This window comes from Oryzias latipes, chromosome 5 (genome assembly GCF_053564925.1).
Source record: "Oryzias latipes strain Hd-rR chromosome 5, Olatipes_Hd-rR_3.1".
Lineage (NCBI taxonomy): Eukaryota > Metazoa > Chordata > Actinopteri > Beloniformes > Adrianichthyidae > Oryzias > Oryzias latipes.
This window is the reverse complement of record NC_136241.1, coordinates 2,075,956-2,102,383: the sequence shown is the minus strand read 5'-3', so window position 1 is coordinate 2,102,383 and position 26,428 is coordinate 2,075,956. Positions and strand designations below refer to the sequence as shown.

Sequence of the window (26,428 nt, the reverse complement as noted above, 5' to 3'; positions counted from 1 at the left end):
AAAGCCTCTTGTGTTAGACCAGTGCTTCTCAATTATCTTTTGCAAGGCCCCACTAGGAAAAAAAAAATGTTTCATATTCAATATTGTAATTTAGGGTCGAATGGGAATAATAATAATAAGGTCTTGTCTTTTTTTAAACAGGGCTTCAGCCATTTTGTAAACAATGTTATGGGGACCCGGGACTTAGCCCCGCCCATGGGCACTAAGACTCATGGGAAGTGTTGATTCCCACACCATGAGTTAGGGAGCTGTAAAGAAGTGCGCCTTACAGTCGTGAAAATACGGTACTCTTCAGTAGTCACTTTACATCCGAAGGCTAGTAGGCTACATGCTACGTAGCATATCATTTATTCTGTTGTATTTGAATGCATCACAGTTACAGGGACAAGATGACGAACACCATGAAGGACTTTGAGAAGTGTTTGATCACGGTCGTCTGAAACAACATGCATTAATAAATCAAAGAGCCAAATAATTTCAAGAACTATGACGCCTGGATTCAACACTTTCTCCAAGAGTCTGACGTAACCTGATTCTCAGCAAAGTTCTGACATGCAGACAACTTGACCTCAACTCTTAGGCGCCACTGATATCAGCTGAAGAAGGATATGGACCTCTATCTAATGTCTGCATACATAACAGCGAAGAGAACTATAAGCTTTGTTTTAAACCGAGAAGAACGGCTGTTAATCAGCAGAAGAAGAAATACCAGCCTTGGTCTTTCGACAAATATGGACCCTTTTTATTTTACTTCATAGCATTACTTTATCATAAAAAAAAGAAAAAAAAGATTTAAAAAAAATTATAAAACAAATGATTAATCAATTATTGAAAACTGTCAAATTGATAAACTTTTAATGATATTACTTCACTTGCTCCAAAAAATTGATAAGCTGATTCATTAATTTTTCCTAATGTAACATAATCTTGCAAATATTATTATCTTTTGATACTTGATCAAATTTTGCCATGAAAATTCCTGAAACAGGGTTAAGTCTATTTTACTGATATAGTATTATCTTTTAATCATATCAATGACTTTTATAAGTAACATAATCTGCATATATTTTGGATACTTGTTGATTTCTAAAAGTAATGTTTTTTACATAATTTAAGTATTTCATCTTTGTCATGTGCTTTATTGATACTTCAAGATTCTTAATTCTGTCTGATTAAAGCTAGGAACCGGATATTGATAAATCATGTAATAAAATGGTTATAGTATAACGGGGTGGGATTATATAAATTCGCTTCCTTCCACTCCCTTTCAAGCAATAATTAATTGTATGTCTAATTATTCTAAGTTTGATTAGTTACTGTATGAATGTATAACTGAGGATGGTAATTTTTTTGGTGTATTATTCCTATTTGATTGCATGAAATAAACCATTTCAAATCAAAAATCAAATCAAATCAAATTTATGGAAAATAAAGACACGTCATCAATATGTCTACAATAGTTCCTAAAAAATGACATTATTAGCATGAGCTGAGTCATCAAAAAGCTCGCCATGATCCTGGTGTTGTGCAATCTAGGCTGTGCTCCATGCGCCGTTCCACCTGCAGCCTGAGCCCACTACCCCTCCCCTTTCATTCTCACACACGAGTGTGACAGGAGACAGGAGCAGCTGCAGGACGGCAGTTCATATTTTCAGGCCGTCAATAAATTTGTGCACCGGGCAATTGCCCGTATTGCCTGTGCATCAAACATCTACTAGTGCCCCCCCCAGGTATCACATCCGGGGGTGTGCCCCACTTTTGGAGAAGCACTGTGTTAGACATACTTTACTGTTTTACTGTTACAACAGGGGTTAAGAATCTTTTGACACAGTAGGTGTCTATTTGAATTAACCCCTTTTGTAATTTATACTAAACTTTATTCATCTTACTTATATTTGTAACATTTTTGTGTTGGACTGGACAGAAAAGAAAAGGAGCAAAGAAGAGAGGGATGCCAGGGTGGTGGTAGTGGTGGTGGTGGTGGTGGTGGTGGTGGTGGTGGGGGGGGGTTGGGTAAGGATAGTGATTATACAAGGAGGGGGGGGGGGGTAAAAATATGAAGCAGCATAAAGCAACAAGTTGCTGGATGTTTATAATCATTACAGTGAGGTTCAGGTGTAGAACAAATCTAAAAGGGGCGGGGCCTGTCCACAAACACACACTCAAATGTTATATACATACCTATTGGCTCCAAAAATGTTCACATACAGACATGTCAACATACACATAATACAACTGATGTTCACACACGCATACTTATGCCTTCCGACCAACAAATGTGAGACAGCACCTGTTCTCGAGTGAGTGTTTATGTACTTCTAAGGTGGTTAATGGAATGTAAAAAGAAAGAGGAAGAGTACCCAGTCATCCCCACACCAACACCAAACTGCTGGTTTCAACTTTACTTGTACGAATATGGCTTTTATGGGAGAGTCATCAGAAACAAGCCTGTTCTACATCCTCATCACAAAATTCAACCTTTGAAGTTTACAAATTAACATACGGACAAGCCTGATGCATTTTGTAAAAAAGTTCTGTGGACAGACGAAGTTCAAATGGAACTTTTCGGCCGGAATTAGTGACGAACGTTTAGAGAAAAAAGGGCACAGAGCTGAAGGACAAGAACCTCCACCCAACTGTTATGCATAGGGAGGGGTGAATTATTGACGATTTGGGGTTGTATAACAGGAAACATTTCACGAGGACAAGGAAAAATGGGTTTAACCAAATTTCAGCAAATTTTCAACACTAACTTGATGTCATCTGTGTAAAAACTAAAGTTTAAGAGGGGATTGTTTCTACAGATAGATATTGATCCTAATCACACCTCCAAATCCACACTGGCGCACATTAAGAGCCAGAAACTGAAGCTTTGGGCATGGCCTTCCCAAGCACCTGGCCTCACTGAAAATCTGTGGCTAGACCTAAACACAGCAGTGCGGAACAGACATCCCAGAAGTCTGAAAGTACTGGAAGACTTTTGGAAAGAAGAATAGATGAAGACACCTTAAACAAGAATAAAGACTCTTGGCTGGCTACAAAAAGCCTTTTTCAAGCTGGGATACTTGCCAAGGGTGAGTAGTACTAGGTACTAAGACTGCAGGGTCTCCAAACCTTTGCACACAACATTATTTTTTTCTGTTATTTTGAAAGGGTAAAGGATGAAAATAAGGCCTACAATTTTTTGACATATTACAAGAATGGTTTATCTGTAATTTGATGCCTTTTGAAGATTTTTCCTTGGCTTCTTTATGCCCTTTAATAGACCGTTTAACCTGAAGTGTCCAAACTTTCTATCCTCACTGTAGAGAAAGGTCAGATGACACTACAAAGTTGACTATTGACCTATTGCCTAGGGCAGGGGTCTGCAACCTCCAAGAGCCATTCGAGGTCAATTTCTTATAGACAACATCCTAGTAGGAGCCACAAAGTCCAACATTACCCTTTAGAAAAATAAAACACGGATTTGTGTTGTGATTTATGTTACTCTTACTATTATGATATATATATAAATGAAACATGGCATAAATAAAACATAAACATAACGATAAATTAGCCTTTATTCAAAATATGAATTAGTTTATAACTTTTGATGAAGATTCACATGACTTCCTTTCAAAATAAGACATACTGGGTCACATAGGATCATCTCAATGCAGCAAATGTTTTTAAAAACACACACACACACCAACACACACAAAATTCGATCTAATCGTAAGGCGCACCTTAGTCCTTTAATTTGATAAAAAATATAAAATCCAGTTTATAATCTGGTGTGCCTTAATTTAGGTTGTGCTTACTGACCTCCAATTGATTTTCTGTGTTACATGTCACACAAAAATCAGTTGTAGACCCCTGGCCTATGCTGTCCTGATGATAAAAATCAAAATAAATCTAGGATATACTGATCATCACACAACAACATTCTGGATGGTACAGAAAAAATACACTTCATCTATGAAGAAGAAGTTAAAAAAAAACAACTTCCACTGATATGAAGATCCAATACAAAGAGAACAAGACAGACAACAGGCTGCCAGGCTTTTCATTTATTTAGGGTCGACTTACTGCAGGTTTTGTTAGAAACATTTCTAAACTAGTTGTTGGTGTTGTTTTGGTCACCTAGGGTTTCAGGTTGTTGGACAATGTGATCTGTGAACTACAGACAAAAGCAAAACGGCTGATGGAACTTTTCTCAGGTTTACATAATAGGAAGAATATGCTGAACAGAAAAACTATGCAGGCTACTGCTTGATGATATAATTTCTTTACCAGGTTCGGTTTTTTGGGAAGCATCATTTCCCACTTAAAAGATGCAATGAAACCAGAAAAGCCCTCCCACCCCGCTTTTTCACTGACTGCCAAACCAAAGTGGGGATTTAGATGGTCTGGCTCTGCAACAAGATTTTAGCTCAGCTCAGCAGAAAATACCAGTAGAGAATGGAAAAAGGAATGCCTAGAGAAGAAGATGCTGTTAGCCTTTCCATTCCTGGGGGGCATTATTATGTCAGCCCCACATGTACAGCCCAGGAGTGGAAACTTGTGCCTCTCTGAGACACCAGACGTTAGACAAATATAATGTGTGGGATAAATTAAAGTTAAAGTTGGGTTTTACCTCTCTGCTGTCACGTCTGAAAAGGCTGTGTCTGTTTTTTTTAAGATAATGCCGATCTCCCAGATTAATGAAAGAATGGTTAAGAGAATGGTAAACACATTAGTCACAGTTGTTGCAACACATGCAACACAACATAGACAAAAACAGGATTTATCATCATTTTTAAAGACCCTGTTATAATGACACTATTCACACACTAAGCAACAGTGTACATTGAGACAACAACAGCCGGGACTCAGAATGTCACACTTGCTGCAGCTTCAACTGCATACAAACTTCTTTAAAAAGCCTTCTGCAACACTTCCTGTGTGTAAAGATGGAAGAAGGGAACTGAGATGTGTGTGAGGTCCAAGAGAAACAAAAGTATAATTATTTTTAATGGCTATAAAAAGCCCCAAAGCACAAACAAAACTATTTGTTTCTTAACAAAGACGCACAGACTCTTTGATCCATTCACACATTTCTTTGTATTCCTCGTGAAAACCTGCTTTCTGAGAACCAGCCCCTCCAAATCCACGAACACGAGTGGGACTTCACATTGTGACATCACAAAGTGAGGAACAGCCCCTTCCAGGAAGTGTCTGCACTGCCAGCCATACCCCAAGGCTAACACACACACACACACACACACTTTCTCTGTGGAGTTAGCAGTAGTCGGCTAAAGGATTTCATTCTATATGCACAATATGCACATCCATCTTTGCAAAAGTTCAGATGATGTTTATTTTCGTGGGAGAAACACAGACACGCTGCTGGGTTGACATGATGAAATGGGTTTCACCCATTTCATCATGTCAACATGGAAAGAACAGAAATGTAACACTGCCTGATGTCAACAAGAAGCAAAAGGCAGTGCCTCAGAGATCCAGCTGTCTTACTTCCAGGTAGGAAAATGAGCTGCAAAAATAACTTATATCTAATAAAAATTGTTCTTTAAGGTAATTTATTATATATATATGAATATGGTTTACTGGGAAAGGCTCAGAATAGCATTATAGGCCCTTTAAGAACTTTAACACCATGACAACATTCTTTAGCGAATGTACTAAATCATTACCTCCATTTTCTTTACTGGGAACCATGTTTTTCTTCCACTGGGGAAATGCTTCCGTTGCTTCATGACTTATGCTGAATGTAACAGTGTATGATGAAGCACAATCAATCTGATATAAATCTGCACAATGTGATTGTTATTCCGGCACAGAGATTTCTACCAGCAGACAAAGGGTAGTCCCAACGAGAGGAAAAAAACAGGAATAGAAAGAAAATTGCAGCTGTATGGATATTCTGTTAGGGGCCAACTGGAGCTAAGTGTGGTGAGTATTAACAAGGAAACACAGTAAAACACTGAATGTGGCAATGAGCCATGAAGGGAGGGGCAGACATACCAGTGTGTTCCATATAAACCTGAGTGTGCAGGAGTCTGAAGCCACTGGCATCACTTCAAAGCTCCTGATAAAAAGGACATGACTCAGGGCTGACCAAGGTCCTTTCAAACATAGTTTTGAGACGTACAGACGCTACAGTAACTCAGACGCCAGAGCCTCTCATCTGACAAAGGAGGGTCTCTGTCAGTGGGGGTGTTCAGGAAACTTTTTTTTTCTCCATCTAAAGCAAGACGGTGATGCTGATCTTCATTTACTGGGAATGTTGAGATTGAAGATCTATCTGCAAGCCTGAACATCTGCTCCTGCCAGGGAGTCAAAATCGGGAAAGACACACACCTGAGAGCAAAGGTAGGAGACTGTCGGCGCTTAATAATGATATAATAATATTACTGATTTGAAACAGTTTAAATGCTTCTGATGGGAGTGAAAAAGGCAGCCCAGTGCAGCAGTGTGAGTAAAGACCTTTCCCTCAAATCTCTTTTTGTGGTTTTATTTTTTAAAAGCATTCAGAAAGTGCAGACTATGATTTAAAGAAAAAAAAGTTTTATAACTAACCTACTTGTTATTTATCTTCAACTTGCAACTTCTTCGACCAAAATTCCAATAAAGTAAAATTCCATGTGATGCTGTCAGTGCAACTCGTCAGCTATAAATTCAAGAACTGCCACAAACGTTAAAAAATGTCAGTGCGCATTAAAAATAAAGAGAAGTCACAGATTTAGAAGATTTTTCTTTCAATGAGACCAATTACAATGCATGTCAACTGTCTACCACTTTCAGCACGTACACATCTTTTTACTATGTGTTTAAAGCAGTTATTTGTGATTTCCTTAAAGATGATATCTACATTAAGGCACACTAAAAGCTATTCCAAATGTCTGTGGAAGCAGGCATGGAGAAAGTCTTTATAGAGAAAGCAGATTTCGGATAAGGGCTTTTGGATCTGGTCTTTTGTGTGTTTCCTCTTTAAAACAAATAGCTGAGCTCAGGGGATTAACATTAATGATGTTGGTGTTCAAGGCTTAATAGTGTCAGGGGGAAAATCACTATACAACATGGAAAGAGCAGAAATGTAACACGAACACCGACTGCCAAGCTGCCAGCAGCCATGAAGAAATGAGCTGTGTTTGTGGTAAATGTGTTCATGTGGAGGAACAGAGCTGTCAAAGCAGGATGTTCAACCACCACCACATATTTGTGGGGGGACCAAACATTTAGCTGAGGGGCTTAGAATCCATCAATGCTGGCAGAAGCACGCAACCAAAGCAATCTCAGCCTCTCTGCCAGCTTTGTGAGTGTGTGACAGACAGAGATACATGAATCCTTCTGTAAATCACTGCAGCCAGTGAATGGGTGAGGGCTGGACTAACATTTATGTTGGCCCTAAAACTTAATTCCAATGGAAGTTTTTATAGCTTCATGGAAACACCAGCAGAAAATAAGAGAAGCCCATTCTGAAAGCAATCAGCCCGGGAACTAATGCTCTGTTGTAGTAATGCATTCTTTAATCAGATGATAAAAGGGGGCAGGGGGGAAAAAGTACGAGTGACTTTGGGCTCAAGCCTACTTTGTTGAACAGCTCCAACAGTTCAGGAGGTTGGTTCCAATAGTCTACATCCCAACCATATCAAATCAGTGAAAGGAATAAATAAACCACTGGCTAAATGATGTCTGATAAGTGAGTCAATAAGAGAGAACCTGTAGTTTATCACAAAATAAAGCCAGTGTTAGTTAAAAAGTACCCATAAAAGGTTAGATGCTCACTTCAGTGTTATTTTATTCATTCGATGGTTGGATGTGTTGCGGAGGAGTTGAGTTGAGGTTAATGAAGGGAACAATCAAAAATGTCAAAGTCTTTCATTCAACAAAGTAAGTCATGTTATTCTAAACCCAGTTTCAAAAGTCAGGCAATTTAACCCTAACACAAGCCACCATAGAGGAAAAAAGAATATACTAACATACTGTGTGGAGGATGTAAATATGAACTAAAAAGCACCAGGGGGGTATTCCAGGAAGCATGTTTAAACTACCCTGACTTTAATCCTGAACACTGGCTGAAATCCTCCTGAACCGGATATGAGTTAGCGTAATTACGCTCCACTTGGTAACCCTTGGTTAATGCACGTGCACGTCAAGTACATAAAGACATTCTCAATAGGTCGCAGATTTCCGGAGTCACCATGGAAAATCAGTGAGATGGAGTCTGAGATTTGGATGTGTAATGATGGCGGATGAAGACTATACGCCCATCAAAAAGTAACTCGGCTGCATCATCAGCAAAAGAAAGAGTTTGTGCTTGGAGAAAAATAACGGACAAAGAAAACGCACGAGTTTCTGATCTTATTTCCAATTACATTGTGATGTATATATATATATACAACTTGCCTCACAGCAAGAAGGCCCCCGGTTCAAGTCCCGGCTGGGGGACCTGAAAGAACATCAATGGGGGACCTTTCTGTGTGGAGTTTGCATGTTCTCCCCGTGTATACGTGGGTTTTCTCCGGGGTCTCCGGCTTCCTCCCACCGTCCAAAAACATGCTGCATAGGTTAATTGGCAACTCTAAATTGTCCATAGGGGTGAGTGTGAGAGTGAATGGGTGTGTGATTGAGGACATTCTACCCTGCGACAGACTGTAGGGTGTCCCCCTGCCTTCGCCCATAAGTGGCCGGGATAGGCTCCGGCAGCCCGTGACCCCGAAAGGGAATAAACGGAATAAAAAATGAATGAACTTATAAAACTTAAATGAATTGATTCAATTGGTAACAAGTAATTGAGTTAAATTTATTCAACCTAATTTCTTACGTCTATACAACTCAATAGTTGTTTATACAACTCAAACTCAAACTCAAACTTTACATTTATCTGACTAAATGTCATATTTTTCCAATTCAATTAAATGTTTTTACAAATTAATTGATTGTACTTCTTGAACTCTCATATGTCTAAGTTAGAGGCTGCAGATTTTCTCATTTTTATAAAATTAAAACAAATGACTGACAAACTCTGTAACTTCAGTTCTTATACCATACAGTTGCACTAGTGGTGCTAAATAACCTGATCATCCTCTTCCTCCCTCTCACTCATGGTGCAGAAAGAATTAAACATAACAGGGTAAAATAACTCGGCAAAACGCATTAGAACAGCTAGACAAGTAACCACATTTGGTCAAAAACCCACACTTAAATGATAACCCACACTTAAGTGATGTCCTTTATTGATGTTATATTATATAGATTATTTCTGAATGTCGTGTTGCTGCCACAGAAATGAAATTTCCCCATTGTGGGATTAATAAAGCCATCTATCTATCTATCTATCTATCTATCTATCTATCTATCTATCTATCTATCTATCTATCTATCTATCTATCTATCTATCTATCTATCTATCTATCTATCTATCTATCTATCTATCTATCTATCTATCTATCTATCTATCTAAACCAAAATCCGTCCAGACAGGCAAAGGGAATGGTATCCCACAATTCCTTGAGCTGCCAATCTAACAACAGTGCCAAAGTTACACCTATTCATTTAATTCATTTGAATAAAAGTAAAATGACTGTCTGATAACTACGTGTTATTTTTAGTTTGACTGAACTCGAATGATTTATCTTAACTGAAGCAAATAATTAAGTTAGATCAAAGTAAAAAGTTACTCTTTCCAACATCCATATGTGGTCTTTTCACCCTCTCATGGTGGAAAAAGTATTATCTGAGCTTCTTCATCCACTAAATCATCTTCAAATGGAGACGCCATGCTGCTTCACCTCTCTGAAAACAAACTAACCTTCAACTAAACCTGCTCCAGACCAGGTTATGTTCAGATCACGAGTTGCTATGGGAACTTGACATACCCTGAAACATACCTCCATTTCTGGAACCGAAAGCTGAGGTTCTCCGCTCAAACTTACTGTGGTAACTAGCATAACCTGCTTTCTGGAATATACCCCCTGATCCTTTCCTTCATTATTTGCAAAAACAAACCTGAGCAAACCCTTTTTCAGTGTAACATGGCAACAAATCTTAAAGAAAAGCTGACAAGTTTGTAAAGTTGTTTAAATTTGACCCAACTTTTTGCTTGTTCCATAATTGTTTAAAGGTATTTTAATGGTTACACATTTAAAACATCGCTCCAAACCTGCTTCTGAATTCAGCCTCTTTACCTCAGGCTTTGATCCCTGTTTCCTTTTTAATACATTCTGTTGAGAGGTATCTTAGACTATGGTCACATATCCCAAAATTTAACCATGCTGCGACCTAACTACAAGTTTTCAGCAAACTCTTTGTAACCGGAGGGGGCAGTCACATTTTTGCACGCAGAGGTTTTTAGAGAAAAATCACAATTTTACTGCAAATGGACGATTTTTTCACATCAGCCAACCCGGCACATTTGGAGGTTGCGCGGTGGCAGTCCAGTGACAAGCGGCTGGCAGAAAGGCAGCAGTGCGGTCATTGACTGATCGGAAGGGCTTCAAGGTTTCCAAAAAGTCTGATGATCAGCTGATATCAGACTGCCACCCTCCAGCCCGTGCTGCTGTCCCACTGCCACGTCTAATTGTTAGAAATCGTACGTTAGGAGTGCGGGCTTCTGACATGGACCGTGAGCCCAGCCATGACTGGACATCAGTCTGCAATCCGGGCCACTGAGGGTCCTGCATATAAATGGGGAGACAGCATCGATGCTGCATTGATGCATAGATTTGTTCTTTATTCGATGAAGACTCCTGCTGAAGTTAGACCGCTTGGACCTTCGTTTTCTCGGGTGCTGGGGCTTTGTCCTTGCTGGGTTTCTGGGGAGGAATGCTGTCTTATGTACTTCCTGACTGACGGAAGCCGTCTACCATATCAACGATTTACATGAAATCTGGAAGATTCAATCCCCATCACACGGTGGCAGCTGTAATTGTGAACGTAGCATAAGAGGTTGAAGAGGATTGTATGACAGACTGGCTTTTTTTTTTCCTGTCGAGACAAAGGTGGTAAAAAGAATCCTTTCTAAGTTCAAGAAGCACATCCAGCATCAAAAGCAGTGAAATAGTCTGGCTAAACCATACCGTGGTGAATCTGGACTTCTTGTATCAGAAGAAGACAAGATTCCATAACATACGCTCTCAGTAAATATGTAAAAGCATGCCGCCTGACACCACCCAAATTTATTCATTCCTCTATCGTAACAAAAACCACGTCATAAAGCAGAGCTGAGGATTTTGGTGAAATACAGCAGTGGGTTTAGAGTAAGACTTCAGTTCCATAGAGGACAGTTTACATTTTACATTTGAACTGCTCCTAATGAGTCGTTCCACCAATAAAGTTTGGGAAGCACATCTAAGGATGCCAACAAACTTACCAATGTGAAGACAAAGGCTATGTCCAAATTCCTTCACTTCTCACTACATAATGCGTTCGCCATTTTGTAGTGGAGTAGTGAAATTAGGAGTGACACGTGAGCTCTGTGTGTTAGAAAGACAAGTAACCTAAGCTGTTTTTTCTACAGATCTTTCCTGTTTGTCCAAAAAGAACCATGAGAGTTCTCCTCCTGCTCTGCCTGCTGTCTTTCGGCAAAACAAAACCATACCAGCCTGTCAACGTCATGGATTTGATGAAAAACCACGACATCATGATAGCAGATTCTGATGAGGACGATGACGAAGAAGATGACGATTATGACGATGAGGACTGTCCAGCAAACTGTCGTTGTTCACCTCAAGTGGTCCAGTGTTCTGACCAAGGTATTAGATAGATATTATTAACTACTCACAAATCTGCTGTTATCTTCCTTCTCCTCGACAAAAACCACAACCTTATGACCCCCCCTTATGACCCCATTTACTGAAAACAGGTCTGCTTACGGAATAGCCAGTGCTTTCAATGTTAACAACACCAGTAATATTTTGCTGGATCTTCCTTAAGATTTTTCTTATGTTTTGCGCTGACTGATATAATTGCAGTGAAAGGATCTTCTGCTGCTAACAGAAGTTGACAAATGTTATTTATGTAGACATAAATCAAATCAAGTGCATCTCTGAACCTCCATGACAATTCAGTAGTTTTCTTGGATTAATCTTTTCTTTTTTTATAATTTTTTTATGAGGCATTTTGTTTTTGGTCTACAAAGGTCTGATATCTGTTCCTGAGAAGATTCCTGAAGATACCATGATGATCGATCTTCAAAACAACGACATTACTGAGATCAAGGAGGACGACTTTAAAGGCCTGCACAAGCTTTATGTAAGAACGCCTTCTTCTTTAAAGCAAAATGCTGGGCCTCTCTGTGTTGGCAGCTATTCATTACCCTAGGCCAAATAGAGAAAAAAAGAAGAACTGGAAGTAATCTGTATACAAAACATTCCAAAGAGGCATGGAGGAGGGGCTCGATTTTCTATGCTACTTGAAGGTACTTCTTGAGTGTTGAATATGTAGGTGTCTTGAACTATTACCACCCGGTTGCTTGGTTTTTTTTCACCATTCAGGACTCCAACTTTGGCATACCCAAGGCAACAACACACATTTCAACTTTACAGTTTTCTCAGATGTCCCCTTGACTAATGTGCCCCTATTACCCTTTCTCCCCCCAAAACAGGGCCTGTTTTTGATCAACAACAGGATCTCTAAAGTTCACCCAAATGCCTTCAAGAACATGGACCATCTAAGACTGTTGTACCTGTCCTACAACCTGCTGACTGAGATTCCTGCAAATCTACCTCCCAACGTCATAGAGCTTCGATTTTATGAGAACAACATCAACAGAATCCAGAAGAACGCATTTGATGGCTTGAGGAAACTGCATGTGTTAGGTCAGACTGAATTTTGCCTTGGCTTACTTGGAACAGAGTTCTTCAAAAAGTAAGGAAATGGGTTACAAGATTTCATTAACCTAGATAAGTGCAATTCATGGCCATGCTTTAATCCAGTGCTTCTCAAATAGTGTGGCGATGTAACACCAGGGGGTGTAGTGTTGGCGGTTTTAGGGACAGGTAATACGGGCAATTGTCCGGGGCGCAAACGTAACGGGGGGGTGACAGCGGCTCAGTGCTTGGAAAAAAATCTGCGCCATTGTTGGTTTCCTGTTATCTGTTCTATCACAGAGTTTGTAACAGCCTGAAACTGTGAACTGCCGTCCCTGCAGCTGCTCCTGTCTCCTGTCACACACGTGTTTGAGAATGAAAGGGGAGGGGTAGTGTACGGTGGCCCAGAAGGGTCAGAACACAACACATTAACTCACCACAAAATAACTCACAACACAACACATTAACTCTCAACACAACAACTTACCACACAACACATTAAACTCACAACACATTAACTCACAACACAACACAATAACTCACAACACAATACATTAACTCTCAACACAATAACTTACCACACAACTCATTAAACTCACAACACATTAACTCACAACACAACACAATAACTCACAACACAACACATTAACTCACAACGGAAGTAAAGCTGCAACGGAAGTGCTTTTATTCTGAAATTTCCACTGGGCTGAGCAGGTAACCACCTAACAGAAAGTAACGTTACAGTGAGCTGTGCAGGGAGCACGTTTTTTCTACAAGAGAAGATAGCAGCAGTGTTGCCAGATTGGGCGGTTTTGGGTGTAAATTTGCGGGTAAAAATGGCTTTGGGCGGGTATGCATAATTTGGGTGGTTTTACGGTCGGTTCGGCTGTTTTTTTCCCCTCATGAATATAAAATAGCGGACTACGTTAGGCCGTGTGGCTGTTGGAGCTCTATGTACTGAAGTTCCGTAAACGCTTATAGGACCGGGCTCTGTCATCTAACCTGTTGTTGGGGGTGTGCAACGTCAGCTCCACCTCGTTGGAGCAACTGGTGCTTGAAACATTCAGGTTTCCTTTGTATGATTCTGACAAGCGCGTAAATACTTACTCTCTTCTTCTGAGTGAAAAGCGACTTTAAGAAGCGTAAAGTTGCGCAGCGCCACCTTGTTTACAGGAGTATTTCTGTTTACATTAAGCGCCATCTAATGTCAGGGAATGAAATTGCATGTTCGCTCAGCTCATCGTCAGCGAAAATCGCCTGGGTGTGAACACAAAAAACGTGGCGAAAAACGCTGGCGAAAAACGCCTGGCGAATATTCGTCCCGGTGTGTACGGGCCTTGATACCGCTAAAGTAATCGTCTAATGGCTACATGGAGCGGTGTCTGTGTATATCAATGCATGTTAGACACAAAGAATGTGGAGAGATCGAGTTTATTATTTTGAAGAGTTCAACTTGGTAATCAAGTTTCCATGTTTGAGTTCCAAAAATCATCCCAGAGAAAGTCTCAGCTTCAACTTCTGGAATGAAAGCTGCGTCTAAATCTGACGCCCATGTTTCCATCTGACAGAGTTTGAAGCCAAAGCCCCTCCCTCGCCTCTCTACCTGTTCATATCCTCTGCATCTGAGGGTTGTTTTCCCCCGCGCTCCTCAGTGTGTTCTACACAGAGAGCGCCAAATACGGTCATCATAGCAGGAGGTTGACACGATAGTCGGGGCGCTCTGGCTCAAGCGCAGCACAAGGATGAAAGCGCCGCACGCAGATTAGAGCAGGGATAGAGCGGGTTAAGAAAATGAATGGAAGAAGGCCGGTCTGCTGAAGAAATATTCAGTACAGTAAACCCTTGTTTTTCGCGGGGGTTACGTTCCAAAAAGAACCCGTGATAGGCAAAATCCGTGAAGTAGAAACCTCTATTTTTTTTAACAATTATTATACAATTAAATACTCTGTTATACATTGAAAAGAAGAACAAACCATTTTACAGGCTCAAACATTTGTTTCACAAATCAAAGTACTTTAAAAACGTTTTTTTTTCAACAAATAACTTCTGTACAGTACTGTCAAATAATAATTTTAATCATCAATGTGAACAGAAGGCTTCAAATCGCGGAGATTAGCCCCGCCCACCGCGACCCGAGAGTAATTGAATTAAACGGGAGAAAATTTAAAATGATCATGAAAAAAATACAAAGTACAAACGGACAAATAGTGGCTCAGGTGTATTTCAATGCTCTTCAGTCTGAGAAGCTGCAGTGTTTTCTCCTTCTCAAGCCCGCGGTGCAGCTGTGTGTTTGTTCGGGAGAAGAACATAGTGATTGACAGTTGGTGTCGCTCTTTTTCTATGGGTTTTAGAGAAACAGGAAATTGCAAGATGATTTGCATGTACGTAATTTGGAAAGCTGATTTACGTACGTGTACATATTAAACTGCAACATTATTGACGCGCAGGTAGAGAAGAAGCGGAGTGACTTTTTTAGCCAATCAGAATGCAGAACACAATGCACGATGCAAATCCGTGAAGTAGCGAAACCGTGAAAAGTAAACCGTGATATAGCAAGGGATCACTGTACTGCACTCCTTTTATTATTAGTCTGAACCGTCTTTTATTTTGAGAAATCCTCGGATCTGGTGCTAAATTAGCCCAGTAGGGGGGGGGGGAAATCAACGAAAGCTGTGTATTCTTGTTTCTCCTGATCTTGTCGAAACATTGTCTTTTTCCTAATAATAAATAATTGAGAAGCACTGCTTTAATCGCACAGCCATTAGGACATACAGAACAAAATGGGGGCTGATCACAGTCTGCTAAATTAAAATGAGTGTTTTAAGTATTCAAATCAACTATTCACTTTAATCTAATTAATTTGTTAGTCAAGACAATTTAACACCATTCCAACTTTTCAATAAAGAAAGAAAAACAAACCATGAGAGTCACACGATTCCTATCATTTTTATAACCCCTTTCAAATAAGCATTGTAACAAGTCCACTTGTCTTTTAACAGTGGACAATGTTTATGACCTGTCTGACTTTCTAAGCACAAATGAAGAGAATTCCCTTATCACAATAAACACTTTCATGTTCAGAAATGTTGTGCTTTTCCAAACAGAGCTGGGAGCTAACCCTTTGGCCAACAGTGGAATTGAGGTTGGAGCCTTTAATGGTTTGTCCACTCTCTACATCGGTATAGCAGAGGCTAAACTAACATCTGTGCCAAAAGGTAAAACATCACAACTTCATGCCCAGAATGCTTAAATAAAATAACACTGTATAACATAAACTGGAATAAAATGAATAAATGATGAAAGTTTCAGTCAACAAAGGTGATTTTTAGTCTTTGTTCTACCAACCAGACCTCCCATCATCCATTAAAGAGTTGAGTCTGGACTACAACAAGATAGCAAAGGTGGAAGTGGAAGACTTCATTAGATATAAAAACCTCCAGAGGTAAGCATCCGAAATGTTTTGAAAACAAATAGTTTTAAAGTTGAGGTAATTAACAGTATTTTCTTTTGGGGGACAAACTGGAACTTTGTTGGGTATTTTTTTTGATATTTCAGAAGTGTTTCTTAACCTGAGTTAAAGATCAATCTGATCACATAGCAAAAGAAAAATGTAAATAGAATTTACCTTCTGCAATACTGACCCATGAGTGATAACAGTTACAACACCAGCATGCCATTTTTGCAGATTAGGCTTGGCATTTAACCAGATCAAGTTTGTGGAAAACGGCAGCTTAATCCGCATCCCGAATATCCATGAGATCCATTTGGACCATAACCGTCTGAAAAAGGTCCCACCTGGCCTCAACAGCCTACGCTACCTCCAGGTGAGAGTGATCTGCATGGTAGGGGGAATGTGCAGAAACCAAACATAAAACTCAGTGCTTAATATTTTGCAAATATGACTGGATCTAACTACTACAGTCCCACCCAGAGACACTTCAAAATGCTTTATAGAGGTACAACAGGCATTAAGAACACCATCTATCCATCCATCCATCCATCCATCCATGTATCTTCCTTTGCTTATCCGGGACCGGGTCACGAGGGCAGCAGTCAAAGCAGAGATGCCCAGACTTCCCTCTCCCCGGCCACTTCCTCCAGCTTCCCCGGGGCCTCCGCCCAGTGCCCGGAGGCATCCGGACTAGATGCCCGAGCCACCTCAACCAGCTCCTTTCGATAAGGAGGAGAAGCGGTTCTACTCCGAGCTCTCCGCAGGTGACCGAGCTTCTCACCCTCTCACCCCCCCTTTCAGCCGCTTGTATTCGGGACCTCGTTCTTTCGGTCATGACCCAGAGCTTATGACCATAGGTGAGTATTGGAACGAAGATCGACTGGTAAATGGAGAGCTTTGCTTTCTGGCTCAGGTCTCTCTTCAACACAATGGACCGATACAGCGACCGCATGACTACAGACGCTGTTCCGATCTGCCTGTCAATCTCACGCTCCGGCCTTTTCTCAATCATAAACAGGACCCCCAGAGAGAGACAGCAAACCATGGCCTCAGATTTAGCGCAGCTGACCTTCATCCCAGCTGCTTCACACTCGGCCGCAAACCACCCCAATGCACGCTGGAGGTCCCTGCTCGATGAAGCCAACAGGACAACATCATCTGCAAAAAGCAGAGAGGAAGTCCTATGGTCCCCAAACCAGACCCCCTCCGGTCCCTGGATGCGCCTAGAATTTCTGTCCATAAAAACTATGAACAGAACCGGTGATAAAGGGCAGCCCTGCCGGAGTCCAATGTGCACCGGGAACAGGTCTGACTTACTGCCGGCTATGCAAACCAAGCTCTTACTCCGGAGCCCTCAGTAAGGCTCCCCGGACCCCATACTCCCAGAGCACTCTCCACAGGATACCATGGGGGACGCGGTTGAACGCCTTTTCCAAATCCACAAAACACATATGGACTGGATGAGCGAACTCCCACAATCACTCCAGCACACTAAAGAGGGTGTAGATTTGGTCCACTGTTCCACGACTAGGACGGAAACCGCACTTTTGTTTTCCTGAACCTGAGGTTCGGCTATCGGATGAACTATCCTCTCCAGTACCCTGGCATAGACTTTCCCAGGGAGGTTGATTAGTGTAATTCCCCTATAGTTGGAACACACCCTCCGGTCCCCCTTCTTAAAAAGGGGAACCACCACTCCTGTCTGCCAGTCCAGTGGTACAGTTCCCTCCTGCCACGCGATGTTGTGGGGACGTGTCAGCCAAGACACTCCCACAGCATCAGGAGACTTGGGGTACTCAGGGCGGACAACATCCACTCCCGGGGCCTTGCCACTGAGAAGCTCGTTGACTACCTCAGTGACTTCAGCTTGGGTAATAGACAGCCTCACCCCAAAGTCGTCATTCTCTGCTTCTTCAGGCACCAGACGTTGCGACCACAGCTCCAAGCAGCAGCAGAGACAATGGAAGTGGGAAACATGGTCCACTCGGACTCAATGTCTCCGACCTCCCTCTGTACCTGTTTGAAGTTCTCCCAGATATGGGAGTTAAAGATGTTAGGCCCCTTTTGATTACTTAAGAACACATTAAAGTAATTTTTCAAAGTTATATTTATTTATAAACTAAACACTTGCTTCTGTGAGATATTTAGATATGCCTGTGTTTGAAAGATGCTTCACAAATAAAGCTGCTTAGCTTGTTTTTTTCCACACTTTTCTTTTCTCACCTTCTCTGCCTGTCAAAGTTTGAGGGGTCAGCTTGAGCTGAAAGATTCATGTTAATTCCTGTGTCCCCATGGTCAAAGTTACCCCAATTTGCTTTAAACAGCAATGGTTGCTGAGCCAATGATTACATGCAAATACATCTTTCAGCCCTTTTCAAAAGCTGCACCTTAGATCCTGTTTCTAACTGAAACAGAAGTTGGCATTTCCAGGCTATTTGTAATTATCTTTGGTTGTATCATTATAGTCACAAAATTATAATGGCTGTCCTGAACTAACACTAATTTCTCTCTCTTCAGGTGATCTTTCTTCATAATAACAAAATCAGCTATGTGGGAATGAACGACTTCTGTCCCAGCTCGACAGGTGGGAAGAAGAACCCGTACACAGGCATCAGCCTGTTTGCCAACCCTGTTAAATACTGGAACATACAACCAGCTATCTTTCGCTGTGTGACTGGACGGCGGGCTGTACATCTGGGCAATTTTAGAAAGAAATAGGGAAATGTATGCACAGAGACGCACCTGTGACATTCACCGTGACAGAATAAGGAAAGAGCTTAATCCATCATCAGTCACAATTTAGGATGGGGATGTATTATTTTGACTGATAGCTTGTGTTTAGAAAAGATTTTCCTCAACTGTTCTTGGGATATGATACATTTGCATTAGAGTTATGTATATTCATAATTATTGGGTATGCTATTGAATGCAAGCCAATTTATATTAATAGTTGTTTTTGTCAGGGAATAACAGACAAGGAAAAAAATCATGAGTGCCAAGGTTTATGCAGCTACAAACAGCAAATAAGCGAAGGGAAAAAACAGCATTATTATTCAAATTGAAAATCACAGCCAGTGCTGTCAACTCTGAAAAAAGTAACCCATGTTTTACATCTCAGCTGTTGTTTCCTTGAAAGAAATGCAATGCCCCATGTCGGTAATTAGCATGATAAGACGACTTCGTAACTTTACTCTTGACAGAGATGCTATTTTGGTTTACTCCAGTCCAGGTTTAAAGTAAGATCAGGTATTATTTAATCTAGTTTGGAAGAAAACTGATCATTTTCTTCTCTTGACAGCTATAAACAAACTTTTGTAACTTGTTATATTTTATGTTTAGTTTTCTTTAGGCAGAAAAGATCAGATTACCATTGATGAATTTCGACAGACTAGGACTTTTCAAAATCTTCCTGGTTTCAACCCTTCACATAGAATATCAAATCAGACACTGAACATGTTATAATAAATTCAATTATGCGCTAATGTAAATGTGGCCTCTGCAGGGCTGAGGTCAGACTGTATAACAGTTCAATTTAATATAAACACTCCTGTTTCAGTTTTCCTAATTGCTGAGTTATTTTCTGTGTTACGAACTTTCCCTTCTCCGCGGTTATTAACCCTGAAATGGTGCTATATTTATTCAAGTTTTCCTAATAAATCCATAATGCCTCAATAATGTATGTCTTATTTTTAAGTGACGCTATCAAGCATTAGATTGAATTGTTTGAAATAATATGTCCCTTCTTGCTCTCCAAAATAGATTCACAAATATTCATCCTGAACATCTAATAAACTATTTTTTTTAAAGATTTGAAATAATTTGCATTCAAATAAGAGTTTTTCTTAATAATTGCAGTGAAACTCATGTATCCATTTGTTAGTAATCACATGAGATGAGTAGAAAAGCTCCAGGTTTTACTAATTTAAATTTATTTTATCTTAAAAACAATATTGCTTAAGTAAAAGTGTAAAGTATTCATTTAAAAATGAATAAAAAGTCAAAGTAGAAATCTAACTGGTGGGAAGTAGATTCTCAACTGGACTTTTGCTTAGAACCTCCTAATTATTTTTAACTTGTCCTGTCCAGCAGCTGAGCAAACAGATCAGAGCTGAAGGTCTCTTGTATTGGACAGATGTTATAGTTTAAATAGGGGGTTTTGAATCTTTTGACACACAAGGTGTGCAAACCTCTTTTGTATTTGAGAGTGAACTTGTTATATTATTTATATTTGCATACCCTTCTTGTTTGACAGGGTGGGAAAAAAAGGGAGAAGGAAAAAGAGTGTTATGTTAAAATGGGGGATAAGAGTACAAAAGAAAGGGGATAAAAAGGGGTTGAAGAAATTGGATAATGATTAGGAAGTAATTCATTTTTTGATTTAATTAACCTCTATTTAACTAGGTGAAACCCACTGAGATCAAGATCTCTTTTTTAAGAGTGACCTGGACCAGAGGTCAGCAGCAAACATCACATGAGTAAAGTTACAATATAAAACAAATTTAAAACACTTTAGAATTTTACAATATAAAATTAAAAGTTAAAAGTGAGGTGTAACAAAGTGACTTGGTAATTTTAGATGGGAAAAAGAGGCAACAAGTTGCTGGAGATTTATAATTATTCCTTTAAGGTATAGATGTTAGTCAAAAGGACGGTGCCTGTCCACAGACACTCAAATATTACAAATATACCTGCTGACTCCAAAAATCTGCAAACACAAACATGTCAATGCGTACACAATACAACTACAGCTCACACGCACATACACAAACATATGGTAAATGGTGTATACGTATGTAGCGCTCTCCTACCGTCCAGGAAGGCCCAAAGCGCTTTACAGTCACAGACCCATTCACCCAGTCACACACATTCACACACTGATGGCGGCTGCGCTGCCAAACACTGGCGCCAACCTCCCACCAGAGGCAAGGTGGGGTTCAGTGTCTTGCCCAAGGACACTTTGACACATGGGCGGGCAAGGCGGGAATTGAATCTGCAATCTTCCGATCGGCGGTCGACCGCCATACCGCTGCACCACAGCCGATGTGCCAGGCATATCATTCTGTAATGCATACAATTTGTGAAAGGATGAGCTTGCACTTGTGCTCAGGTAAGTGTCTGTGTTCTATACAATTTCAAAGCACCCCCCACACCACCACCACGAAGGCGCCCTACATTTTTAAAGTGCAGTTAAATTCAGTAGGGGACAGTCACCCAAAACTGAGCTGTTTACACTCCTTCCCGCTATCTTACAACCCCTCACACCCCCAATTCTAACAAGCAATATGTCTTGGAGCTATCCAGCTGTACAGTTTTGAGCCAGATTCCAGCTCAGATGACAAAAACAAACATTGATCTCTTTGTCTGTAAGTGGATGCATCAGGAGAGAGACTTTGGCCCGCCCCATGTAATTATGTTGTCTGCCCCTGATTCACAACAATTTAACTTGAGAAATACTCAGACACGCAAATTTAGGCTTAATCTTCTTTATATGTGTTCTTCATCATGAGAAAATGCCACAACAACACCAAACCATTTTCACTGGAGTGAGTTTTTAAATCAGATACCTGTAATGGGACCAATCTCATCCACAGAGGGATGTTACAGTTCTGAGGTATGTCTGAATTCTCTTTTGTTTGCTGTCACTTGAGGGAGAAAGCAGACACACATTGAAAAGTCTAATTTACCACTAGATGTCAGTGCTGGTCCACTGACAAAGCATGAAGACAAGGAAAAGCCACAACCCCCCCCCTCCCAAATTTGCTTTGGTGTGGTATTTTGACACAATTCAGTTAGCTGAGAGGTTCTCTTGCAACAGCGCATTTTCTTGCAAGGCTTTCAGATCAGCTACAATTTAAAAGGTTGATCTAGAAGATATATGCTCATCCAAACATGTTCAGTTCTTTGGACTGACTTGGATGAATCTTCACAGACTTTAAGATGAGAGGGTTTATCAGTCCTGTAGTCATTCCTTACACGATTCTGTTAGCATCAACAAAAATAACACAGCACTATTGAAAATGTAATAACTAACTAAACATCTTTACAGAAAAAAGACGTTTAGCAAAATAATATTGTAAAGTAATATGGTGTCTCATTTCCAAAAATACTTGGACGTTCAGGTTATTTAAGCTTTACAATTTGCCACAAAACAAAATTCACATTTAAAAAAATCAAACTTGCTCACTGAAGTGATGCCATCATTATATTAATAATATGTGTATATGTATACATCCCCAAAGAATTTAGTAAAAGCCCTACTGGTAGTGAAAAACATTCAGGTGATGTTTGTAAAATTAAATTTGAAACACTACATTCTTTTACTGAGCAACTGCCTTTTGGTGACCTGTAACATAAAAAAAGTAAGAGTTTGCTTGAGTTTTTCTGGTAAATATACTTACAATCCAGCTCTCTGGAACTTTAATCTTGATAAAAGATTGGTGTATTTTAGCATTCTCAGTCTTTTTGATACCCTTAACAGCCATCTTTGCTAAAACATTTAGAGGAAAATTGGCAGAGCAGAACTTCAGCACTGCAAGTCAGCACTGTTAATGCTTTATTTCTTAACTCTTCTGTCATTTTAAATGAAGACTCCTTGGATTAGGGTGAAGTGAAGGGGTGTAGTCTTGCTCTGTTTCCAGGAAACATATGGAACAGATCTGCTGGTTGGCCAGGCCTTGCTCTGCCACGTCTTACAACCACACACACCCTCATCTCAGCACATACACAGTCCTAACTTCAGGGCTCTTACCTCTCTTAACCCTCAGCCTTCAATCTTTTCTCTCTCTGAACTCAACTTTTTGACATTTCCTCTCGTATCTGGTTGTCACGCACGATCAGGCAGATGGCTTATAACTATTAACTTTAAATTAATCAGTTTTATACAAAAAGAAAGGGAGAGTTGTGCTCATAAGTTTACATACCATTGACTAAATTATGATTTCTTTGTCATTTTTCAGAAAATATAACTGATTGTCAAAGATTTCTGTTTACCCTTTTTAAATCCTAATGACAACAGAAACTTTCCTAATGATCCTTATCAAAGGTTTACATAGCCTGCTGACTTTGTTTCTGAAAACCTGCACACAAGCTGATACAAAAGGTTTGAATGACAGCTAAAGGTAACCATCCTCACCTGTGACTTGTTTGCCTGCAATCAAAACCTCTTGTGGCCTTCATCCAGTACTGCTCTGACATTTCTGGATCCTGCATCATGGGGAAAGCTAAAGAGTTGTCAAAAGATCTACGGGAAAAGGTAACTGAACTCTACAGAACAGGTAATGGATAGCAGAACATATCCAAGGAACTGAGAATGCCAGTCAGCAGTGTTCAGACTTTGAACAATAAGTGGAGAGAGAGGGGTTGTGTTGAAACCAAATCACGGTCACAAACATTTCTGCCACAACTGCCAGAAAAATTGTAAATGATGTAAAGAAAAATAATTTCAGCTGTGATCCAGGACTCTAAAATACTGTGGTGTGGATGTTTCCAGATATACAATAATGGGGCACCTGAACAAAGATGGGCTGCATGGTCAACTTGTCAGAAGAAATTATTTTTTGTTCCAGTGACACAAAATAGCTTCCTTACAAAACACCAAAAAGCACAGAGACATGCCTCCAAACTTCTGGACCACAGTCATTTGGAGTGATGAGACCAAGACTGAACCTTTAGGCCACAACCATGAATGCTACATATAGAGAGCAGTCAACAAGGCCTCTGATGTTTAGGAGGAAAACTTGCACTTGTCCGCTCGGAGGCTGCGCATGTGACGTACTTGGACATTTCATCATGACAAAGATCCAAAACACAAGTCCACCAACCATTGGCTCCAACAGAATAAGGCAAAGGTGCTGGAGTGGCCGTCTCAGTCTCCTGAGGCGAATTGACCACGCAGGATCACCGCTCAGTTAGGATTGCAGCCGTGCAGTTGTAAAAACCGGGGTCTCTCGGTTAGAATTGCGCCTGCGCGGTTGTAAGGTTCCTCACTCAGTTCCTGAATATGCCCGCACAGTTGTCTTTACACCCTTTCACTTTATGGCATAGATGAAACACCATAATATACAGAGTGAAGGAGAACTGTAATAAAAGAAGGTTTCCCCCAGATGAAGATGAACAATTCTTTATTAACCTGCTCTGGAGCCTCTGAGGGTCTGAACGGGGAAATGAACCCGAAGGTGAGTGGCTGATAGACTTGGCATTTTTAGCAGATCTGACAAACATGTTGAATGACCTGAATCTAGAGCTACAAGGAAAAGACAAAACAGTGATTAATATGATCAGCTTAGTTAATGCTTTTAAACGCAAACTGCAACATCTGTCCTGAAAGCTGCAGGGCCATGATTTGGCAAACTTCCAGAACTTGGCGTCAGAGCTAGAGACGCAAAGGATGGCCTGTATGCAGCTTAACAGTGCATACTACACAGAGCAGATTGACAAATGTCTGTCAGAGTTTGACAAACGCTTTCAAGACTTTTCTTTGCTTGAGCCAGTTGCTACGTTCATGTGTTTTCCTTTTCGGGAAGATGTGGAGGTTGATTCACTCTAATCACAAATTTCAACACAGTTTCACCTGAACTCTTCTGGAGTGGAAGATGAGATGCTCACACTACAAGCAGACATTTGAGCTGAAGTCCAGAGCTCATGGGCAATTCTGGAACTTGCTAACAGATGGAAAGTAGCACAACACGAGGAAATGTGCTTCGTCCTTGACTGCATTTTTCGGCTCCACTTATTTATGTGAGTCTGCCTTTTCCCACATGAAGATAATTAAATCCAAGTATCGCTCCACTATGACTGATGAGCATTTGGAAGCATGCTTGAGGCTGGCTGTAAGCAGCTACTGTCCGGACTATGCAGCCCTGACTGATTCAATTCAGTGCAAGTCATCAGAGTGAACTCGGGTAATGGCAAAAAATGTACATAGTTATGTTGTGGTTTGCAACATATGTGGTTATGCAACATACGTTAACGTTAAAGTTACATTAAAGTTGTAAGAACTGCCAATATATTTCTCAATAAATATAATGGGTTAATCACTTTGATTTGGTCGTTTCATAAGTAGCTCCCATGCTGAAAAGTCTGAGCACCCCTGCTGTAACTCCTTGTCAGCAGCGAGGGCGCCCCCCCCCCCCACCCCCCCTCCCCGAGTCCCTTCACCTCGACCAAGCCCTTTGTCCCCCCAAGACAGATGTCTTCCGCTTGTTCAGAATGCAGCAGCTAGATTGTTAGCAGGAACTACCAGAAGAGATCACATCACTCCTGTGTTAGTTTACTTCACTGGATCCCAGTTGATTCTAGAATCAAGTTCAAGATCCTCCTGCTAACCTATGAGGGCTTACATGGTATGACCCCGTCCTATATTAAGGACCTCATAGTCCCTTACCATCCAATGAGAACACTTCGCTCACTAAATGCTGGACTGCTTGTGGTTCCTAGAATTAGTAAAAGTACAGTTGGAGGTAGAGCGTTTAGCCACCAAGCTCCTGTTTTATAGAATAAAGTTCCAGCTCATGGAAGAGAGGCCGTTTCTACAGTTTCTACATTCAAAGTTAGACTGAAAACATTCCTCTTTGGACAGGCTTATTGTCAGACTAGCAAGCATTCAGAGATTATTTAACTTAATGTTAATGTGTTTAAATTAAACTTAACAATAACAAAGTTGTTACTAGGCTGCTAGAAGTTTGAAGCTGGAGAAACTATGGTGCACTGGGGTTCTGTCCTCTATTCTCGTCTACTTATACTCTCCGTCTCTCTATTCTTGATCTCTATTTATCATTTAGTTCTCACTGCCTTTGTTTGGTGCAGTGCGATTCATGTACTAGCCCTCTTTCCTACTCCCATCCGGGGGAGTGCTTCCAGATTCCAGTTAACTCATTCGTGCTCCTGTAACTGACAGTGTATCTTGTCTCTGGCTCATCTCTACTCCTGCTCCTACACTTGGTTGTGGATCCTGTCTCCAGCTCATCTCGCGCCCCCAGCTGTCCCCCAACTTCATCTGGATGAAGCTCATCTGCTGGACTTTAAATATGTAGTTGTGAGGGTTAGATAAGTTAATTCTTCTCTATGAGTTCTGGTACATCACCTGTCCATCTTGGGGGAGGATCCCTCCTTCGTGTTGGCACCCCTGAGGTTTCTTCGTTTTTTCCGGAATCACCGGACCATAACTGAAGTGGCTGATATCAAGAAG

The 26,428-nt window shown here is 40.6% G+C and overlaps 2 protein-coding genes across 4 annotated transcripts in view; one reads left to right on the top strand and one right to left on the bottom strand.

Moving 5' to 3' along the window:
* The window catches only part of cenpp (centromere protein P), a 142,040-nt gene that overhangs the window by 30,034 nt on the left and 85,578 nt on the right, over positions 1-26,428 (bottom strand). The gene's annotated exons all lie outside the window — the stretch shown is intronic.
* Positions 6,035-19,917, top strand: aspn (asporin (LRR class 1)). Its single transcript, XM_004086122.5, has 8 exons — positions 6,035-6,351; positions 11,501-11,735; positions 12,122-12,234; positions 12,587-12,800; positions 15,896-16,006; positions 16,140-16,233; positions 16,477-16,615; positions 18,760-19,917. Exons 2-8 carry the CDS (start codon positions 11,528-11,530, stop codon positions 18,958-18,960), a joined length of 1,080 nt encoding a protein of 359 aa, XP_004086170.1. The 5' UTR covers positions 6,035-6,351; positions 11,501-11,527; the 3' UTR covers positions 18,961-19,917.